This window comes from Pongo pygmaeus, chromosome 1 (assembly GCF_028885625.2).
Source record: "Pongo pygmaeus isolate AG05252 chromosome 1, NHGRI_mPonPyg2-v2.0_pri, whole genome shotgun sequence".
NCBI lineage: Eukaryota > Metazoa > Chordata > Mammalia > Primates > Hominidae > Pongo > Pongo pygmaeus.
In genome coordinates this window covers 46,264,810-46,284,413 of record NC_072373.2, presented here as the reverse complement: position 1 = coordinate 46,284,413, position 19,604 = coordinate 46,264,810, and the positions used below count along the sequence as shown (strand labels likewise).

General features: G+C 55.7%; 2 protein-coding genes across 7 annotated transcripts; both read right to left on the bottom strand.

Moving 5' to 3' along the window:
* Nucleotides 1-31: 31 nt before the first annotated feature.
* On the bottom strand, nucleotides 32-10,985 carry MYBPH (myosin binding protein H). 6 transcript variants are annotated; one of them, XM_054457141.1, is made up of 14 exons: nucleotides 10,654-10,985; nucleotides 10,026-10,154; nucleotides 9,271-9,408; nucleotides 7,770-7,950; nucleotides 7,546-7,680; nucleotides 6,649-6,816; nucleotides 4,185-4,273; nucleotides 3,616-3,811; nucleotides 3,294-3,433; nucleotides 2,524-2,683; nucleotides 1,473-1,609; nucleotides 1,127-1,313; nucleotides 845-895; nucleotides 250-311 (listed from the first exon to the last, which is right to left on the bottom strand). In XM_054457141.1, the coding sequence occupies exons 3-13, from the start codon at nucleotides 9,328-9,330 to the stop codon at nucleotides 879-881; spliced, it is 1,470 nt and encodes a 489-aa protein (XP_054313116.1). In that variant the 5' UTR covers nucleotides 9,331-9,408; nucleotides 10,026-10,154; nucleotides 10,654-10,985; the 3' UTR covers nucleotides 250-311; nucleotides 845-878. The 6 variants fall into 6 exon arrangements, with proteins under 6 accessions (XP_063503067.1, XP_054313116.1, XP_054313107.1 ...); XM_054457132.1 differs by lacking the exon at nucleotides 250-311 and having other exon boundaries at nucleotides 833-895; XM_054457150.1 differs by lacking the exons at nucleotides 250-311; nucleotides 10,026-10,154 and having other exon boundaries at nucleotides 833-895.
* Nucleotides 10,986-11,040: 55 nt separating this feature from the next.
* On the bottom strand, nucleotides 11,041-18,820 carry CHI3L1 (chitinase 3 like 1). The gene is made up of 10 exons (XM_054457185.2): nucleotides 18,664-18,820; nucleotides 18,383-18,412; nucleotides 17,249-17,450; nucleotides 16,641-16,697; nucleotides 15,733-15,883; nucleotides 14,831-14,952; nucleotides 13,260-13,383; nucleotides 12,565-12,747; nucleotides 11,874-11,990; nucleotides 11,041-11,698 (listed from the first exon to the last, which is right to left on the bottom strand). Exons 1-10 carry the CDS (start codon nucleotides 18,686-18,688, stop codon nucleotides 11,558-11,560), a joined length of 1,152 nt encoding a protein of 383 aa, XP_054313160.1. The 5' UTR covers nucleotides 18,689-18,820; the 3' UTR covers nucleotides 11,041-11,557.
* Nucleotides 18,821-19,604: the final 784 nt, after the last annotated feature.

The window sequence follows — 19,604 nt, the reverse complement described above, 5'->3', positions numbered from 1 at the left end:
CATGATGTCGCTCACTGGCACAGAGGCCCCGCACTGTAACACCACGCATCTTTATTTGAATGCTTCCCACCTAGTGTGCAACTCCGCAGGGCACTCCAATCTCTGTGCCTTCCAGCACCCCTTGAGCCCAGTTAGTCTGGCCTGGGGCCTACCAGGCCCATTCCTGAGTTCTGGACACCAGCCTCTGGGGGAGGGAGGCCAGCAGGTACCAGGGGCGGTTCCATCAGCCGTCGCTATGGAAGCGGGGGTCTTGGGCATCTCTGGAGTTTGACTGTGGGCCTGGCGGACCTGGCCCCTCAGGCCTGCAGCACCTGGAGGAGGACATGCTTCCTGAGCCCCTGGTGTGAGCAGAGCTCGGCTGCAGGTCAGAGAGGTGCAGAGCGGGGAGGGGGAGCAGCACCCTCTTCCTCACCAGGCCTCCCTCCCTCAGGCGCAATGCCCAAGTCTGAGCTCTGCCCACTGCAGTTCTAGATACTTCCGTACACATGCAGAGCCTCAGAGCTACCAGGGGAAGGAAGGCAAGGAAAGGTTGTTATCCCCAGTTTTCGGATGAGAGAATGTGTCCAAAGAGAACACCCTTGCTGAAGGTCACTCAGAGCCGGAAGTAGACTCTGGTCGTGTGGCGGTCCACAGAATCACACCCCTTCCAGGCGACACTGGCATCGCCTGGCCCTGCAACGTCACTGTGAGTCTCTGGACATGCGTGCTAGTTGCCTGTGTCCACAAGTTTGTACCCAGAGCTGACCACCACCTTCCCTTCTCACCCCAACCCCCTGCTCCCGGCCTCCTCTCCGCTTCTGTGCTGCCCGCAGAGGTAACAGAGGGGGTGGGTCAAGCCATTTACCTGGTTCCTCATCACAGCCTCCTCCCGTGGCTCTTCAGTGCGTGGCTGAGGCTGGAAGAGATGCTGCAGTTAGAGCTTGGGGGAAGTGGCGGGGAACTAGCAAGTTTCACGGTTACACACCCTCTTCTACACCTGTCCACCCTCCTGCTTGGAAAGTAATCGGCACAACCTGACCCCAATCTTAGTACCCCTTCTCTTCTGCCTTGATTTTAAGCTCTCTGCTGCCTCTAGTCCAGCTCCAGAGAGGTGCTTACTCCTGTTCTCCCATCCTCAAACTCTCACCTTTGACCTCCAGCCGGCAGTCCACAGATGCCTCCCCTAGCACATTGATGGCCTTGCAGGTGTAGACCCCAGAATCAAACGGGCTGGGTTTCCGGATCTCCAGGGTGCAGACGCCTTGCTCAGAAAGGGCGCGGTATTTGGGGTTGCCCTGGATCTCCATCTTGTTTTTCATCCAGATGATCTTGGGCTGGGAGGCATGGTCAGAAGACAGCTGGGGAGGTGTGGACTGGGGCGGGGCCCCCAATGGCTATCCCCAGGCTTAGGTGTGGACGCCTGGAGGATTCCTCAGCCCTGCTGTCCCCACCTGCCCCCACCAGCCCAGGCACGACAGGGCCTGGACCCTCACCTTGGGTGAAGCTCGGACACTGCAGAACAGCTGGGTGCTGTAGCCAGGGGTGGAGGTGTGGTCAGCCAGTGGCTGGGTGAATGAGGGGGCTTCTGAGAAGTCTCGCTCAATAAACCCTTTAGGTTTGGCAGCAATATCTGGGTTCAGGGGAGAAAGTCGGGTGAATCTGAGCTTACAGGAGTGAAGGAGACCTGTTAGGACTGACTATGATCCAAGATCTATGGATAGCAAGTCACGGCTTATTTGCGGGAACTTGGACAATCTCAAAGAGGCAGAGAAAGCTGAGACTGTAGCTGGGTGGGTCAGGGTGATGAGTAGAGACGAGAAGGTGGAAAAACCAGAGATGAGAGCATCTTGGCAGAAGGTGGATGCTAGCAACTCAGAGATGCTGGGTTTCCTTTGTGTTTGTCGTTGGAGACTTGACTGGCTTTCCTTTTTTAAACAAAAATTTCTTCCTAATTCTGTGCAGTTCAGGCTAGTGTTAAAAAAGTTTGCCTTCTGGAACCCACACAGACTGTGGGTCGGAGAGGGCCTTGGGGCACACAAGGGACAGGGAAAAGGGCCCGGGGTTTAACATTTGACGCAAAAGGGTCAGGTGCCTGTGTGGAGACAGTAAATACTCCTATCTCTCTTGTCCATCTATGTGGTATGTATTAGGGTTGGGAGGCTTGTTTTAGCAAACTCACCCTTTTTAGCACACTACCCAACCATGCACAGGTCACCCTTTAGATTCCCTTCGGACACTCACTGCCTGAGACTCGGCGGCTGCTGTGATGCTGGCAGCCACACACCTCTTTGGAATAAGTACACAGCCTCCAAAGGGGCATCTTTCATTTGTGTGGATTTGCTCTGATGTGTTAAAATCAGCCAACCACTTTCACTACTTCACAGCCACTCCGTGTGTGTGTACGCATAGCTGTGGAGTGAGGGGACAGCAAGTGTTCCAGGGGCAGGGGCCCAGAAGAAACCCAGAGAGAGGGGTGCAGAGATGCCAAGGAAGAGGCAGGGACAGGGAGAGAGTTAGCACAGCCAGCTCCAGGCCCAAACCCACCTGCCTTCTGGATGTGGGCGAGCTCCTTGGTGACGGTGGCCGAGGCGCTGAGTCCACACAGGTTTTCTGAGAAGACCCGGAAGGAGTACGAGTTGCCGATGATGAGGTCAGAGATGGTGCAGGTGGTTGGGTGGTAGCGCTCCAGCACTGTGAACCATTGCTGCAGGGCCCCGGGTGTCACCCTCATTTCTCACCCCTGTCCTCACCCTCCCTGCTTACCCTGGAGCCCTCTCCTCACAGGAACTCATTCCATGCCCCCAACCCTGGGATGCTGAACCATCCAGCTTTGGGCCTCAGGGACAATGAATTGGAAGAAGGGGCCCCTGGGTCCCTCAGGTGACTTCTGTAGGGTCCTCAGAGAATCCCAGAGCCTTCGTGCGCCAAGTGTGGCCCATGGATGTGCCACTTCAGCATCACCTGGAAACGTCTTAGAAATGCAGGCCCTCAGCCCCCACCCTGGACCTACTGAGTCAGACTCTGCCTCTTAGCAAGCTCCCCAGGTGACTCATGTGGACATTAAGATTTGAGAAGCGTGGCTCCAGAACTTGAAAGGCTTCAGACAGCCCGGGCCAGCCCTCTTCACAGTCTTCAGGAGGCATCTGAGGTCCAGAGAGGAAGAGTCTTGCTAAGGGCCTCCCAGGGAGTCAGGTTAGCAGTGGGCAGACCAGAACTCGATCCCTAGACTCGGTCCCTAGACTCAGTGGGATGGGCCTTCCCCACCACGTTGACCACTTCGTACCCCAACCCCACTTTGCCTCAGCCAGCCTCACCCCTGTCTTTTTGTCTGCCTTCTGCACCGTGTAGCCCAGGAGCTCTGTGTTGCCTGTGTCCTGGGGTGGCGTCCACTGAAGAGCAGCATTGCAGCCCCAGACGTCCAGGAGCCGGATGCCGCTGGGGGGTCCAGGTTTCTCTGTAGGTCCAGAGTGCGAGGGGAAGTGAGTGTGAGGGCCAGGCTGGCCACAGAGCCCCCACACCCAAAATTTGGCTCCTGCCACACTCCCTTGGCCTGCTCCCATCAGCCATCAGCTCTGGGATAGGAGGTCGGGGACTCCAGGTCCCCCGTGAGGCAGCACTGTTCCCCTGGCTCCATACCAATCACCAGGATGTCAATGACTGCCTTGGCCTCCAGGTCTTCCACGCACACGGTGAGCTCGTAGCGGCCAGAGTCAGAGCGCTGGGCTGAGCGAATGAAGAGGATGGAGTCCTGGTCCCCGGTGCGCACGCTCACCCGCTGGCTGTCCAGGGCATGGCCGTTGTGGGTCCATTTGGCTTGAGGCTTAGGCTTCCCCTGGCAGGAAGGAGCCCCCAGGGTGAGTGTAGGGAGGTGCCAGAGTCCCCACACCTGCTTAACTCCAGGAGTCTCTGGAGCTGTTCTCGGGGAAGCCTGTCCCATTGGCCCTTCTCAGCAGGGGCAGCAGAGGCTGGAGCCACAGGTGCTGCCCAGAGCTACATCTTCCAGGTGTCCAGCCTGCTCTGGGGGCCCACCTGCCCATCCCCAGGCTGAAAATCACCGATGAGTCATGTGCATGATTGCGGGAGGATAAGGCCGTCTCGCTGGGTCTAGGCCGGACCCTTGGAGATCCTGCCATCTCCCAGGCTCCCCTTAAATGGGGGCCCTGGTTCCCACCCAGGCTCTTACCCTTGGTGGGGGGAATACCCACCTGGAAGGGGATTTGCAGGTTGACCGTCTCTCCCACCTGGCGGATGTAGGTCTGACGGAGGTGGCGGGGGACACGGATCTTGGGGGCCTCTGGATCAAAGCAAGAGTCTGGGCTTAGCAGTGCAGTGGGGTGGCTGATTGGGGTTTCTGAGGTGGGGCAGGGGACAGCTGGTGAGGGATGCTGGCTGGGAGGAGGGTCCTGGGTGTGCCTGGCTGCCGTGGGGTCCCTCCTTGCAGGAAGGGTGAAGCTCTCACTCCTGAGGCCTAGGGGCCCAAATCCCTTAAGGGAGCGGGAGGTTTCAGGAGGTCAGCGCCTCCATAGTGTGAACTGGTAAGCATCCTGGGCACTCCCTTGGCGCCTCGACTCTGCCAGGATGGGATTTGCCCTGCAGCCCAGGCATTCCCAAGCACCAGATGGGCCCCAGCTGACTCTCTGTCTCCCCCTGCTGGGGAGCAGGTGCTGCACCTGTCAGGCTGCACTTCTAGGAAGGGGAGGCCACTGCTGTCTTCCTGCTCTAATATCCCCCGCCCTCCACAAGCCCAGGACTTTCAGAGAAGCCCTTGTGAAACCCTGTTTGTCCATTCCTCTGTCTCCAGGCCCTATTGAGTGGTTTAGGATCTTTCCCTTCCTAAGTGAAGCCAGGGCAGGTATCCCCCCTTCTTCCTCTGTCACCCTCCCATAATCTGTTTGTCTCAGAGCCGGGAAGTCCTTCCTGAAGTCCTATTTCAGCCGCCTGCTATGCTAAGGAATGACCTTCTGACCCTCATCTGGTCAGGGGCAACCACTGAAGCCCCTGGGCATTCTAAGGGAAGCTGAAGTGGCCACCACCCCTGTCCCCCGGGGTGGGTGCTGGGGCCATGACTGAGGCTCCTCAGCAGCAAACAGGTGGCAGCAGTTGGTTGGTGGCACACAGGGCGGAGGAGGATGAGACAGTGAGAAGGAACACGGTGTCTCTGAGGATTAGCTGAGTGGGCACTTGGCTGTGGGAGCTCAGGCATGGAATGCTCTAGGGACAGCTGCAGGGGGTCAAGAATGCTTGGCAGCTCCAGGTGGCCAAGGAGAGACAGCTGAGCAGCCAAGGATCCTGGACAGGGCCCCCACTCTGCCCTGTGACAAGCCTGGCTGTTCCCCGCTTGTTCACAGCCTCCTCTCCCTCTTCTCTCCAGGAAATCCCCTTCTCTCCTGCCAGACGAATTTGAATGGAGAAGTGGGCGCTGAGTCTGGCTGGGTCTATCAATGCTGGGCCTCAGGGGCTGAGAGCTCCCTGGTTCCCTGGGGAAAGCCCAGCACCCACCCAACCAAGAGGCCTTCCTGGCACCTCCAGGACTAGAGTAGACACTGCCATACTGCAGCTGCCTGGTGGGGCCACATCTTACCTAGAGCCAAAGGCTGGGAATTAGGGTTGGGAGGCTTGGGTTTTGGGTGCCACCAGAGAAGATGCTCTGCAGTGCAGTGGGGCATCAGTGGTCCTGTGTAGGCATCAGACTCTGGGACTGCCAATAAAAGGCTGGGTGACCTCAAGGGATGCCCTGGGCTCCTTGGGATCTCCTTGGGCCTCGATAGTCTATGAATCTAAGCTCCCTAACCCCATGGTTCCCATGTCTCTCAGGCCTCAGAGCTGAGCATTTCTTTTTGAATGCAGACTTGACCCCTTCTGTGGATCCCCTCTCCTTCTGGAGGCCTTGTCTAGAGCTACCAGAAACCATGCATCCCCCAGGAGCAAGAAGGAAGGTGGAGAAGGCCTCAAGCCACCTGCCTGCCTGTGTCTCTCCTCACCCTGGGGGACTGTGCTGTCCCCAGAGACCTCAGATCAGACCAAATGACTCACTGTCATTAACAGACTGAAACCCGATGAGCTCTGGGAGGGGAGCGAGGGGAGGATTGAGGCTAATGCACCTTGCAAATAGAAATATTAGCAATGGGGATGGCAGCTGGCCGGCGGGGCCCCAGTGAGGTATGCCCTCTGCAACGGAGAAGTCTTCATGGGCCTTTTGCAGACCCTCTTTTTCTTTCCACTAGGGCCATGGTGGAACAAGGGGCAAGCAGGGCCTTCTCTCTGTTTCAAGACCTTTGAGAGAATCTGGAACCCAGGCCACAGGAAATGGGCAGAAAATGAGCATTTATGGCCACTGGAGAGATTGAGATTAGATGGGAGAAAGAACAGATGGACTCTTAGCATTGAGCAGGTGACCCAGGGAACTTGACCTTTTGTTTCTGAGCCCCTTTCTCAAGGCATGGGGGCTAGACCACTCAGGGAAATGGCTTCTTAGACCTCCAGAGGCCCCTTGCTGCTAAGGAACCTGGAACTTTCTTAAGGCAAGATGGTGATAGCGTGTGGCTTGTGCATGTGAGCGTGGGACGGGGGAAATGACTGCCTGGTTCCCTCTACCTGAGGGCCTCAGTTTCTCCATTAGATAAGGTGTTTGGGAAGGGCTGGGGAGCTGAAGGCCAGGATGGGCTTTACCTATGTTTTCTCGGATGTGGATGGGCTGGTCCAGCATGGCCGGCGGGCCAGCCCCCGCGGAACTCACTGCAGACACGCGTAGGAGGAACTTGTCTCCCAGAGCCAGGTTCCGCACGGTCTGCTGGGTCACCATCATGGGTCGGGCACTCACAGGCACCCACTCCAAGGCTAAAGGGATGGAGAGAGTGTGAGGGCTTTGCAGTGTGGCCACAGGCACCCCTCTCCATGGGGCTTCTTTTCCTGCTGGTGATCTGGGGAAATCAGCCTCCCTCTCTGGGCCTCATTTTCCCCTTGTTTGCCTTCCCTGACTCCTTGTCAAATGGCATCAAAGACATCTGATGTTAGAGCCCTGAAATTGTGGCCAGAGATGAGGTTGTTGAAGCCCAGAGAGGGTTGGACACATTTGCAAAGTTACACAGCAAGGTAGGGGCAGAGGCAGAGGCCAGGCTGGACTTGGGCCATGGAGGGGGACAGTGGCAGCAGGGATGTGGCCCCCACACCCCCACCCCATTCCTGCTTTCTCCTCACTGTCTCTTATGCTAGCATTCCCCCCTCCAGCTCCTCCCTCTCCACTTCCTACACTTCGGGGTCCTCTGAGACTTAGCACTTCCTTCCCTTCTTGCCAAAGGAGAACCCAGTGTCCCGTTACCCTTCCCTTACTCAGAGGCTCCTTGGAGCTGAGGACAAAGGAGCCCCTCAACCCACCCACCTACCCTTTCTTGCTCTCCTGCTGGTGGAGCAAGAAAGGGCAGGTGGGTGGGTTGGGGAGCCCACTGCTCGCATCCCCTCCTTCTGTATCTCTCCCAGACTGACCAACCACAGGGCCTGCGCACTTGTCCCTGCAGCCCTCCATGACACCCTCCCCTGGGTGTATGCAAGACTTAGCTCAGCACTCACCTCCCTCTCTGCAGAGCTCCAGGACGTAGCCCTGGAGGCCCAGCCTCCCCAGCCTCTCTGGGGGCTCCCAGCTCACAGTCACGGAGCTGTTGCTCACATCCTCCAGGGTCAGCAGCAGTGGGGCACTGGGGACATCTGGGGAGATGAAGAAGTTCATGGCCAAGAGCTCCCCTCCACCCCTGACATGCCTGCCTCCCTCCTCCCCCTGCCCCACCTTCAATCACCTTCACTTGGGGGTGCAGACTTAGTGGCTGTGGAGGCTGCGGGGGCCTGTGGGGCAGGGGCCTGCGGCTTGGGCACCTGCTCTTCCCCAGTGGACTCTGATACTGCCACTTCTCCGGGAGGCTCTGCGGTGGGCACCTTGGCAGATTCAGATGTGGTCTCCTCTGGACTGCAGGCAGGGCCCTCGGAGGTGTTTTTTTCCATCATTGCTGGACTGGCTGGGGGGCCAGGCTGGAGTGTGCAGGGGTCAGCCTTTGGGGGGCCTGGGCCTCTAGGGTGCCTGGGACACCTAGGTCCAGGCTTATATAGTCAGGGGCTGCCCCACCCCCAGCAAACGATTCCCAGCTGTGGGGTCAGGTCAAGCAGGAGGACTGGAGGGTGGAGAGGCGCCCAGGCCAGGAATAGCTCTGGGGGAGGAACCACAAGGGCCCCTTGAGGAGTCACTCCCTCATCCATCACCCCGACTGGCCTTCAACAGCCAGGGTGCTGATGCCCAGCTGGGGGAGGGCGCAGATGGGTTAGATGGGACATCGAGCAGGCCGCGTGCCAGGTGTCAGGGCAACGGGAGGAAGAACTTCTATCTGGAGAATGAGCCCAGCTCAGGCTCTGTGTGTCTGGCGTCTACGGGGCCACTTGTGCCCAGAGCTTCTCAGACTGGGTGCTGGGGCCCTGACAGTTTGGGACAGTCTTCCTTGTGAGCACTCCCAGCTTTGTCTCTGCAGTCCACATTCCCTGGGCTCCCACAGTTCCCAGGGACTCTCGCCCGTGCTGTGTGAGGCTGAGGGCCCTAGAGAGGGAGGGAATTGAGATGCTGAGGGTGGAGCTGCTCAGAGGCTGGTCCTCCAGCATTGGAACCCCAGGAAGGGGCACTAAGTCTCCTGGCTCCTGTTTCAGTTGGGTGGCTGGTAAGGAGCTAGTCTCCCCTGATGCCTGCTGTGGGCCTCAGTTTTCCACCTATTACAGAGAACCCCTCGCCCTTCGGGGTGGGGTGCAGTCGTAGGCAGATCTGGAAGATGCCCTAGTGGAGGAGAGCACTCTGAAGCTTCTAGACTCTTCCAAGCAGGCTGTAGGCATGGGCTTTCTCAGTGTGCCAAAGGAGGCAGATATGGCCAGATTTCTAGTCGTTGATTCATTTGTTCAATGAAATGTTACGACTGGGAATCACTGGAAAGCCAGAAAATGCCATGTGTCAGGAAGGAGGGAGAACATTAAGAACTTTTATTGCTGGTATTGGAGCAGTCACTCTGGAAAATGTGAGAGTTTTACTAGTGCCTAGTAAAATGGATGAGGTGCCTACTCCGTGACCCAGCCGTGCCGCTCATGTAACACCCACACATGCCCCAGGAGACATGGAGAAGAAGATTCATGGTAATGTTATTTGTAATTGTTGAAATGTGGGGGAAAACAGCTGTCCCTCAACAGTAGGATGGATAAATAACTGTGGAGTGTTTATGCAACTGTAAAGCAAAATATGGGGTCAAATGAGCAACTTCAGCTACTCACAGACCCAGTGATGAGCAGAAGAGCAAGGCACACAGAAATGGTGCGTCTGATCTGTCTCATCTACATTAAATCCAAATGCAGTCAACACCAGGCTCTCTTCTTCAAGGTGCATCCGTGGATGAGGTTTCCTTTCCTGACCTGGGTGGTGGTTACACAGGTTCTTACTACATAGTTATTCTTCAAATTAAACAGATACATTTATGCACTCTTTAGCATGTAAGATGTGCTCACAATTTAAAAATAAGTAAACGTGATTTATTCAGGGCCCTCAGCAGCATGCATGCTCTTCCCTTTCCTGGGGACTGGGGACACCAGGGTGTGGCTGCCTCTCAACCCTGCTGTCTCTGCTGGGGAGTGGCAGTGCAGGGCCTGGGAGCCTCTGGATCTGGCCCTCCCTGGATGCCCTCGCCCTCTGCTAGGCGACTCCACGTCTTGCCAGGCAGGGAGCGGGTCCTGGAGACCCGATCTCCATCCTTGGCCTCTGACTCTGCAGCTATAAGCGAATGTGACTAACTCCACAGGACACTGAGTCAGCCCCGGAGAGCCTGTCCCAGGCTGGGGGAAGGGTGGCCCCAGGGGAGGGTGGTTGGCTGCCCACAAGGGCTTGCAGCCCTGGGGTTTCAAAGATCCCTGTGTGGTGGGGTGGGCAGTGGCAGAGATTAAGGAATACTTGGCCCCACCAGCCAGAGGTGAAATGCCAGGTACCCCCTCCCCACACCCCACCCCACGCCTTGCTGAGTCCTTGTTTTCTTCACCTTCAGCAGGGCTGCGACCTTGGGGTCAGTAGCATCTGCCCAGCTCCAGCTGGTTCAGATTTCAGATATTTCCTCCTTCCCTCCACTTCAAACTGGAGTCACAAACCATCAGGCCAATTTGTGATTATCCTAAGTCACAGATAATCCAAACATCAGAGAATCCACAAATCAATTCTCTTTAGTTTTGGGGTGAGTATCTGGAGTCTTTTTGGATAGAGGTATTCCTGGGGCCCTGGGAATTCAACAGAAGCCTGATGAAAGCATCTCCACCTCATAAAGGCTGAAAATCTGTCTATTCTTCTGAGTCACCCCATCACATCCTCCCGACCTCCTATCTCAGGCCAGCTTGAGCAGAGGTACTTTGATCTCTGAATGGGTGGAGGGATGAGTGTTAGGGGAGGGGTGAGCAGAACAAAGGGCTAAGCCCAGCACTAGGACTGTTGAGAGATTTCAGCCCAGCCATGGAATGGGTTGCTTCCAAGGTAATCAGCTGCCCATCACTGGGAGGCTGGAGGGCCATCTCTCAAGCACTCTGCAGGGACTCCAGTCCCAAGAGGCAGGAGGGTGCATGAGATGACACCTGCATTTCCTGCTGGCCCTGAGGGTCCAGGGTTCAGGGCTTTCTAACCTGGTCCTGTGATTTGCTCCCACCACCTTCCCATGGATCAGAAGAGATGGAGTGTTGGGATGAAAAGCCGTCTTTCCCAGGGCCTGCTAGCCTTCAGGAAACAGAAAACGTTTCTTTCAACAGGGAATTTAATTTAGAAATCTGGATGGCAATGACTTTAATATTTGGAAGGCCATCAGCCATGCTTGGGTTAAATCCAAGGCAGGTGAATCTGAGGACGCTGGCCTCCCACTGGGGCTCTCTGCGGCTAGGCAGAGGACATGGTGGCCTCATCTCTGTAAGCTCAGGGGTCCCAAGCCTCAGAGGAAGGAATCCAGAAGAGATGGGGGAGGTGAGTCCAATGGGTCTAGTGGGTGCTCAAAGATAGACCAAAGCAAAGCACCAATACACTGTTAAGCTCTTGTACTTTATTGAGCAGCTGTGGAATTAGGAAGGGGAAGTAGGATAGGGGACATGATTACATTCGTAAGTGAAGGTTTCAAGCTGGGCTTTGCAGAGGGTATAATTAGTATGGTCACTGTGTCTTGTAGGATGTTTGGCTACTTGGTGATAGAGCTTGCCAAAATGGTGTCCTTTGATAAGGAGGGCTGGGGGGCAGGGAGTTAAAGAAATTCCCTTGCCAGGCTTGGGGGTCTGTAAACACTTCCATTAATCAACAAGTGTGTACTAATCCCGAGTCTTACATTGCGATGCCTCACTATCCCCACAGCCCCATCCCTACCTCCCTGTCCACCAGGGCTGAGCTCAAATCTGTGTGTTGTGGCCCTCTGCATAGGCTCCAAGGGACGGAGACTGAGGCTCAGCCTGGGACTCAGCAGGGCAGGTGATCAGGCTCCTGGCCAGCTGGAGCCAGAGGGGGACAGGGCATCCTTGGCCCTCGTGCTGTGTGCAGAAGAACAGAGGGCTAAGTTGCAGCGAGTGCATCCTTGATGGCATTGGTGAGAGGGAATCGTAGATCCTGGCCGCAGAAGGAACCCTGGAAGTCATCCAGGTCCAGGGCCCATACCATGGCGCCCGCCAGCTGCCTTTCCTTCAGGTACTGCACCTGGCAGGGGAGGCCCAGAGGAGCAGGGCTGGGTTCCCTGACCCAGTGTGTGTACAGGGCACATGTGCTCTGTGAGCCCAGCCCAGCCCTCAGTGCAAGGGACAGGAATCTGGCTGCTGGGAGCGGGGCCTCCTTCTTTCTCTTTGTCCTGAGGCGTGGCCTTGGGGAAGCCTACCTTGCTTTTGACGCTTTCCTGGTCGTCGTATCCTACCCACTGGTTGCCCTTGGTTGCATAGGGGACCTGCTGGCCGAGGATTCTATGGACTGTGGCTCCGCGGAGGAAGTCACAGATCTGAGCAGATAACAGGGGAAAGGTAGTGTGGGGAGTCGTGCCGAGACCTTGCAGGTCACCAGGAGACACCACTCCTCAAATCTCTTTTGGCTCCTGCTCCATCCTGCAGCCTCACTCTCTCCAGGGTCTGCAGGCCGCATAAAACAGATGCAAATGTCCCAGAGATGGTGGCTGCCTTGGCCCTCTTCAGCTTCTTCCATTTAAACAGAGATGTGAGGCCTGCTGGTTGACACTGAGGACAGGCCCAAGGCCACACAGAGTAGCAGAGGCTAGAGTGAAACAAAAAATCTGCCTCTTGACCTCTGCTCTTTCCTGGGCTGGAAGGAAGACCTCAGCCCCATAGCCAGAGGGATATCCCAGGGGCCTAGTGGTGCAGGCCCATGTGCCTGTACCTGCTGGAGACTTTCAGCAACAAATGTCCTAACCTCTCCCTTCCACTTCCTCAGGCATGCTGGGGCAACCGGACATTTTCTTTATTCCCAAAGGAGAAAAAGCAAGAATGTGGTGGGGAATCATCTTCCCCAGGGCTGCTGGTGGTGTGGGGGAATCCTACCTTCTCCCCTAACTTCATTACCTCATAGTAGGCAAGGGTCCCTGCCTCCTTGGTGAACCGGCCTGGAATTCCTGGTCCTGAGATTGGGGCTCCAACACCAGTCACAGAAGAAGCCAGAGTGAAGCTCCTCCCGAAGGTGGGGATGCCCATCACCAGCTTACTGGCAGGAGCCTCCAGCCTCAACATGTACCCCACAGCATAGTCCTGGGTGGGGTAGGGTGGGAACAACGTGAGCAGTTAGTGCGCAGGTGCGGAAGGTTGAGCAATCAATACTGCTGCCTTAGCAGGGGTTATTGGTATATGGTACACTGGGGATTCCCCAGTCCCTCTGGGAACTGATCATGTCACTTTAAAGTGAATTTTACAGTTTTATTCTTGAAAAAAATCCTTTGAGGCATAGGAAGGGACTATTACTATTTGACAGATGCAGAAATCAGGTGGTTGGCTCTGGGGGCACAATGACTCCTACCTCCTCGGCTCCCAGCCTCTCCCCATTCAGCCCCCTGCCCTCACTCCATTTACCCTGCAGATCACCTTCCCAGAGCAATGGAGCACGCCCAGACTTTGGGCCTCAGTTTCCTTATCTGTGGAATGGGCCTCATAACCCCCCTCTTGCAGGACTGTACTGAGGACTAGAGGGTTGGTGTGTGAGCACTGGCAGATGGCAGGTCTTGCAGCCCACTCCTGGCCCTCCCTCCCTCCTTCTGGGAACTCACAGTGTTGCTGAATCTGTCAGGACTTGCATCCTCCTGGCCTCGGAACAGGGGACTGTGATGGCCTGTGGTCCCTCGCCAGGCTCCATGAAAATCGTAGGTCATGATGCTAATGAAATCCAGGTGTCTGAGGAGGAAGGGGATGGAGGGTGAGGCAGGAAATTATTAATAGAAAAGCTTTAGGCCGGGCGTGGTGGCTCACACCTGGAATCCCAGCACTTCGGGAGGCTGAGGCGGGTGGATCATGAGGTCAGGAGTTCAAGACCAGCCTGGCCAAGATGGTGAAACCCCATCGTTACTCAAACTACAAAAATTAGCCAGGCGTGGTGGCAGGCACCTGTAATCCCAGCTACTCGGGAGGCTGAGGCAGGAGAATCGCTTGAACCCGGGCGGCAGAGGTTGTGCCACTGCACTCCAGCCTGGGCAACAGAGTGAGATTTTGTCTCAAAAAAAAAAAAAAAGAAAGAAAAGTTTTTGGGCTCCCATTTAAGGCTCCAGCAGGATGTGAACGAGGGAAGCAGACAGCAGCCAGACAGGCCACTAGCCTGAAACCCAGCAGTCCCCAGTGACCTTGGTCCCCATTGCTGGCACACCTTCCTGTGCCACTCCAGGGCACGGGCTCAGGGTCCCACAAGGGCACTTCAGTCAAGAATGGGTCTTCTGTTATGCCCAGCACACATTTGGGAGCTGGCCTCCATCCCACCTTACCCCCACCACTTCTGCCAGGCTTATCTTAGTGAAAGCAGATTAAAAGTAGCATCAACAGACAGCCTGGTGGGGAAAGAGCAGGACCAAAGGATGACCTGAACCTAATATGACTGGGGTGGGAGGAGGTTTTGCACACCTGCACCGGTGAGCCCACTGGGGATGGATTGCAAGAATATGGATATGTGGGGCAAATGGTTGACAGCCACCTGTTTCCCACCCTCTAAAGAATCCATTTAATTAAGCACTGAGTTTACACCTCCCTGGGATCCTAAAGAAAGCTCTGAAGTCATTTTGAAGAGTCTTTGTTCCTTACTCCTGGGTTTTCCAAGACCCATGGCTTTGCTCTCAGGAGAGATGAGGCTGCTTGGCTGTTCCTTGTTCCTCACAGGCATGAGGGGTGGGGTGAGGATGAGGCGTGGGGCCAACAGGAAAGGGGGAGGCCTGTGTGTGTGAGAGAGCCTTGAGGACTCCCCAGCGCTCTAGAAAGAGGCTGCTGTGCGGCCTCTCCAGGGCCCAGCACTCTGCTCAGCCTGGTGTGGAGAAAATACTCTGCAATAGCTGGAGAGATTGAATAGCTTTCTCCACTTCCCTTTCCAAAATACTTTCATAGCAGCTCTCTCAACTGCTCAGCAACAGCCCAAGTGAAAAAGGAAAGGGAAGGATTGTTATGCCTCATTTGACAGATGGGGAAACTGAGGCACAGGGCAGGGAAGTGACTTGCTCAAGGTCACACATCAAGGCTTTGGAAGAACTGGGACTGGAAGCCCAGTGTCCTCAGTCTACATGGAGTGCTAGGGCTGGGGGTGGCAGGGAAACAGGAGTGTTGGCAGAGGTTCTGGGGAGGCTGCCTGGGGCAGGAGACTCACTGGGATATCTCGGCAATGTCATAGCTGCTGTCAATGGTGACCTTCCCCGCAGACACTGCGGCGCTGAGCAGGAGCTGCTTTTTCCCTGGCTGGGCTTCCTTTATAAATTCAGCCTTCATTTCCTAGATGGGAGACAGGCAGGTGAGAGAAAGGGTCTCAAGTGGCATGAGAGGTAGACTCATCGAGGGGGGCCTAGGTCTCTTGTGCATCCCATTTGCTATACTCCCTAACCTGCCTGGGGCCTAGTGGAAGTGATAAAGTGGCTCATCAGTGGTCCCATCCTCAGGTCACCCATCCTTTTCCTAAAAAACTGACTAATCTTGTCCCCAAACCCGTGCATACCCATCAGCACTCAATTACTCCCTGTCCTGGAGGGAGCATCGGGACCCCTATTGGCCCGCAGACAACTTTGGGAGACATTTGCCTTTCAGTCTGTGCTTTGTTCTAGCTGGTATATGAAATCCCAAAGTTAAAGTGATTTCTGTTGGTATTGTGAACAATTTGTTTAGACTCTCCTTCTGCCCCTGGTAACTGGAGATGCTTGGGCTGCCCCCAGGCAGAGCTGAGAGCTGCTGGACACAGTGCATGCTGGGTATGGGTGGCATCAGTATGGGATCGAAGGGTGGACAATGGGCATTGCACTAAGTGGGTAGTGCTAAGTGGGTGCTCCGCTCAGTCACAACCTTCCACCTCTTAGAACCCCACTCCCACCTCCCACCATGGTCACAAGAAGCCTTCCTTGCTATGTGAGATCTTCAGGGCACAGGGTCCCAGGACACTGCCCCGAGGCTGAAGTCCCTTTTTACCTGTCCTCAGGAGGACAGCAGTTGACGCCGCCTTCTAGCCCACCCCATTCCCTCATGCCTGCCCGCCTCCCTGCCTGTCCCTGACCTGACCAGCACCTTGATTAGGGTGGTAAAATGCTGCTTATCTCTCTGTCCAGGGTAGAGCCAGGCAAGGTCCAGCCCATCAAAGCCATGGGTGCGCAGAAATGGCGGTACTGACTTGATGAAAGTCCGACGACTCTGGGTGTTGGAGGCTATCTTGGAAAATCTAGGACCAAAATCAGCCCCGTAGCGTGCTCAGCACTGATATGCTAGGTGCCTTGGGCCTCTGGTGGGGTTTCCAGGACCTGCAGAGCTGGGATCCTGAGGCCACACAGCTCTGGGAGGGCATGATTGGGACAGGGGTCGCCTCCAGGCATGCATGTGCCTTAGAGCCAGGCATTCCAGGTTTCCAAGTCTGGCTCTATCACTTACTAGCCAGCCACTGTGAAAGGTTGTAAAATGGGGACAATTATAACAGCTCACCGTGCTGTTGTGAGGACAACATGGGATCATGGGGAGACAGGGTGCTGGACACAGAGAGAGCACCCAGCACATGGGTGCCAACGATGGCCATACCCACCCCCATTTCAAGCCCTGCTCCAACCCCACCTAATCCGAAGACTCCTCCCAGGGTCTCCCCACTCTTTAATTTCCCCATTGGTTTCCATCTCTCTCTTTCCAGCGCTAATGGCGGTAGCCCCAGAAGTCCCATATTTTCGGGCCTGTGAGGTAGCAAATAGAGCATCGGCAGGGAATCGGGAGATCCATTGTTAACTTGCTGTGTGACTCTTGGCAAGTCCCACTCCCTCTCTGGGCTCTGCTTTCTTTGCTACACATCAGGCAGGCCCCTGACAACCAGGTAGGCCGTGTACCTAACCAGTCTGGAGCCCCTGGAACATCCATACAGTGGGTGGGGGAGACCCAAGCTCCTCACTCCTATACCATCATCCTCTGCCGTCCTGCCCCTGGGGAGAGGCTCCTACCTTTGAGACCCAAAGTTCCATCCTCCCACAGACAGGAGAGTCTTCAGGTTGGGGTTCCTGTGGGGCACAGGGAGGTGGGGAGGGCAGGGGTGGAATGAGGTTGTCATGACACCGGGTGGCCCCATGTCTGAGAGGCCATAGTAGGTTTCCTGCTTTGGGTGAGAGGCTGGGTTAGGCTGCTGATGTCCTCCCATAGGACATCATGGGAATCCCACAGAGATTCATAGTGGTGGAGCTCTGAGGGGTCACAGGCTTCATGGGAGTTACTCTGAGGTCTGCTGCCCATTTTTGTTTTCCGCAGTGGAGAAGACAGAGTATGGCAATGTAGAGTCTTGCTCATTTTCCATGCTCCCTGGAGAGCACGTTAGGGGCAGGAGAGGGTTCCCCTCTCCCAGAGGGGCTCAGCTGCGCTTCCGTCTACAGTCTCTCGTCACCTCAAATATTGCCCAGCACCTACGGTCATCCCCTCCATCCATTTAAGCCAAGCCCCTCTAATTCTCCAACCATAGGTGAGTAGGGTGGGGCCTCGCCCATCCTCCTGAGTGGGGTTGCCCTGCCCTGGGACCAGCCCAGCTGGTCCCTCCTCTCCTGGCCAGCCCTGGCCCAACCTGTTCTTGAGTGTGTTGAGCATGCCGTAGAGCGTCACATCATTCCACTCCCAGGTGTCGATGTGATCGTTGCTTATATTGGCAAAGCTGTAGATGATGTGGGTACACAAGAAGCGGTCAATGGCATCTGGGAAGCAGCTCCCATCGCCTTCCCGGTACTGGGACCAGCTGGTGTAGTAGCAGACCAGTTTGTATGCAGAGCCTGAAGGAGAAGTCCGGGGTGGGGCCTGGGCCGAGATTCGGCAAGAGACCTCAGGCTGAGCCCAGAGCTGAGCACCAATGGGGTGTGGGGGTGGGTAGGGAGGAGTGGGGTGCAGATTGTGAGCAAAGTCAGAATTCTTAAATGAAAGGAGCTGGTTCAGGTCCCCCTGCCTCTGGGGAGTTCTCTGACTGGTGAAAATAAGGCCTATTCTGAAAATGCTTAGAAAAGATCAAATGCAGGGGATGAATACAGTGCTACAGGCACTGTGTGGGGGAAGGGTAGGAGCTGGTGAATAAGGGTGAAATGGGACTTGGTGCCAGCACAGCAGGCTTCCTGGAAGCAGTGGCTTTGTGGGAGGGGAAGGCCCAAGATAGACTGTGTCACAGATGGCCCTGGCTTTCAGGCTGGCACCTTTAGTGACCTGCAGTGAGGTCCTTCATCCATGAGGGACTCTGGCCCACCTTTCTCTGCCTCCTGGTGAGAGTGCCTCTAACTTGTAACCCACCCGGAATGGCAGTCCTGTGCTCCCTCGGCATGTCCCCCAAGCTGGGGCACAATATCACAATGGACCAGGAAGTCCTTCCTCACCTCTAATTCTGTTTCTCCTGCTGCAAACAATGTGGGCATCACTCATCCAAGCAGCTACTGGGCAACTGTACTAGTGGCTCCCAGGGGCTGTTAGTCAAAGCCTTCACTGAACCAGGACCTTTTAAAGTTTCTTATTTTGAGAATTTTCACATATACTGAAGAGTATAGTAAAATAAACATCCATATACTCCTCACTCCGGTTTAGCAAACGTGAATATTTCGAAGCCATTGCAAGCACAGAAGAAACTGGCAAAGTGTTCCCCTGGAGCTAAGACCTCCTCCACATCTGCCCTGTGCCCTCGCCACACCTCTGGACTTAAAGTGGAGGTGGAGGGATTACTCACAGCACTGGAGCAGCACCAGGACCACAAAGCCTGAAGAGAAATCCAGGATCAGACCCCTGCAAGTGCATCCTGCCCTTCCACCCTGCTCCCTCCCCCAAGCAACTGAGACCCCCCCTCCCTCCCTGCCTCTTGGTTGCAGCCTCAGTCCCTCTCCTGGCTCTGCTTCCCCTCCCCCTCTCCCCACTCCCTTAGTCCCTCACCCAGCAGGCAGATGGCTCTGCGGGCTGTCTGGGCCTGAAAACCCACAACTCTGATGGATTGACCTTGGCTAGCCCAGATACCTGTTTGAGCCGCCTTCACACCCATTCTGGCTGCAGCAGAGCAGGGCAGGGTGTGGCCTCTTCCCTTGCCCACGGCTCCTGGTGCCAGCTACCTAGACAGGGACTCTTCCCCAGGCCCTGTACTTCCTTTATATACCTGTCCCCCTCCACTGCCCCACGTGGCAAACCAGCCCTTTTATGGGAACTGAGCTATGTGTCAATGAAGGAATCACGAGGCTGGCAAGTGGAGGCGGGGGAGTACTATGGATTACCAGAGGAGGGTTGAGAAACTGCAGAGTTTTGAAAACTTGGGTCAGGTCTTCATGAGGCACCTGCCAGCAGAAGAGCCACTAGGGTGATGATGGGGGGCTTCCGGAGATGTGACTCAGCCGCATTTCCCAGCCTCCCTCCCACTCCTGCACCCCACCACTGGCCTTTCTTGCCAGCAATTTCCTGGCTTTTCTGGCAGCCTCTACCTTTGCATCTTCAGCATTCACTCCAGGCCCCTGGCCAGGTGGAAGCTGGGCACAATTTAGTTACGTAAGCCACAGTGCCCTAAACAAGGCTGTTGTTTTCTTCCCAGGCTCAGCATTGCCCTGCTTGACCTACCCTCCTACCCTCCCCCTCACACTTTCTGTCTTCAGGCTGGGTAAGGGCCAGAGAGTCTTGGGAGGAAGGAAAGCAAAGAGCCTGAAACTGAGCACTCCCTTTTGGGCCCATGTCTGCTTTTTTTTTTTTTTTTTTTTTTTTTTGCAATTTACATGCTGATTATTTAGAGGGAAAGACGGGGAAATTCCCAAGAATGCTTTAAGCCCTGGTGCTATTTTGCTTCTGTTTTGAAATTCCCATAAAGAGAGAAGATCTTTTGCAAGCTCGGTGCTGCAGTGAGGCACCATGGAGGAAATACAGGCCCTATGGGGCAACTGCACTGAGCATCTCACATCAGTCAGCTCCCCGGCTCT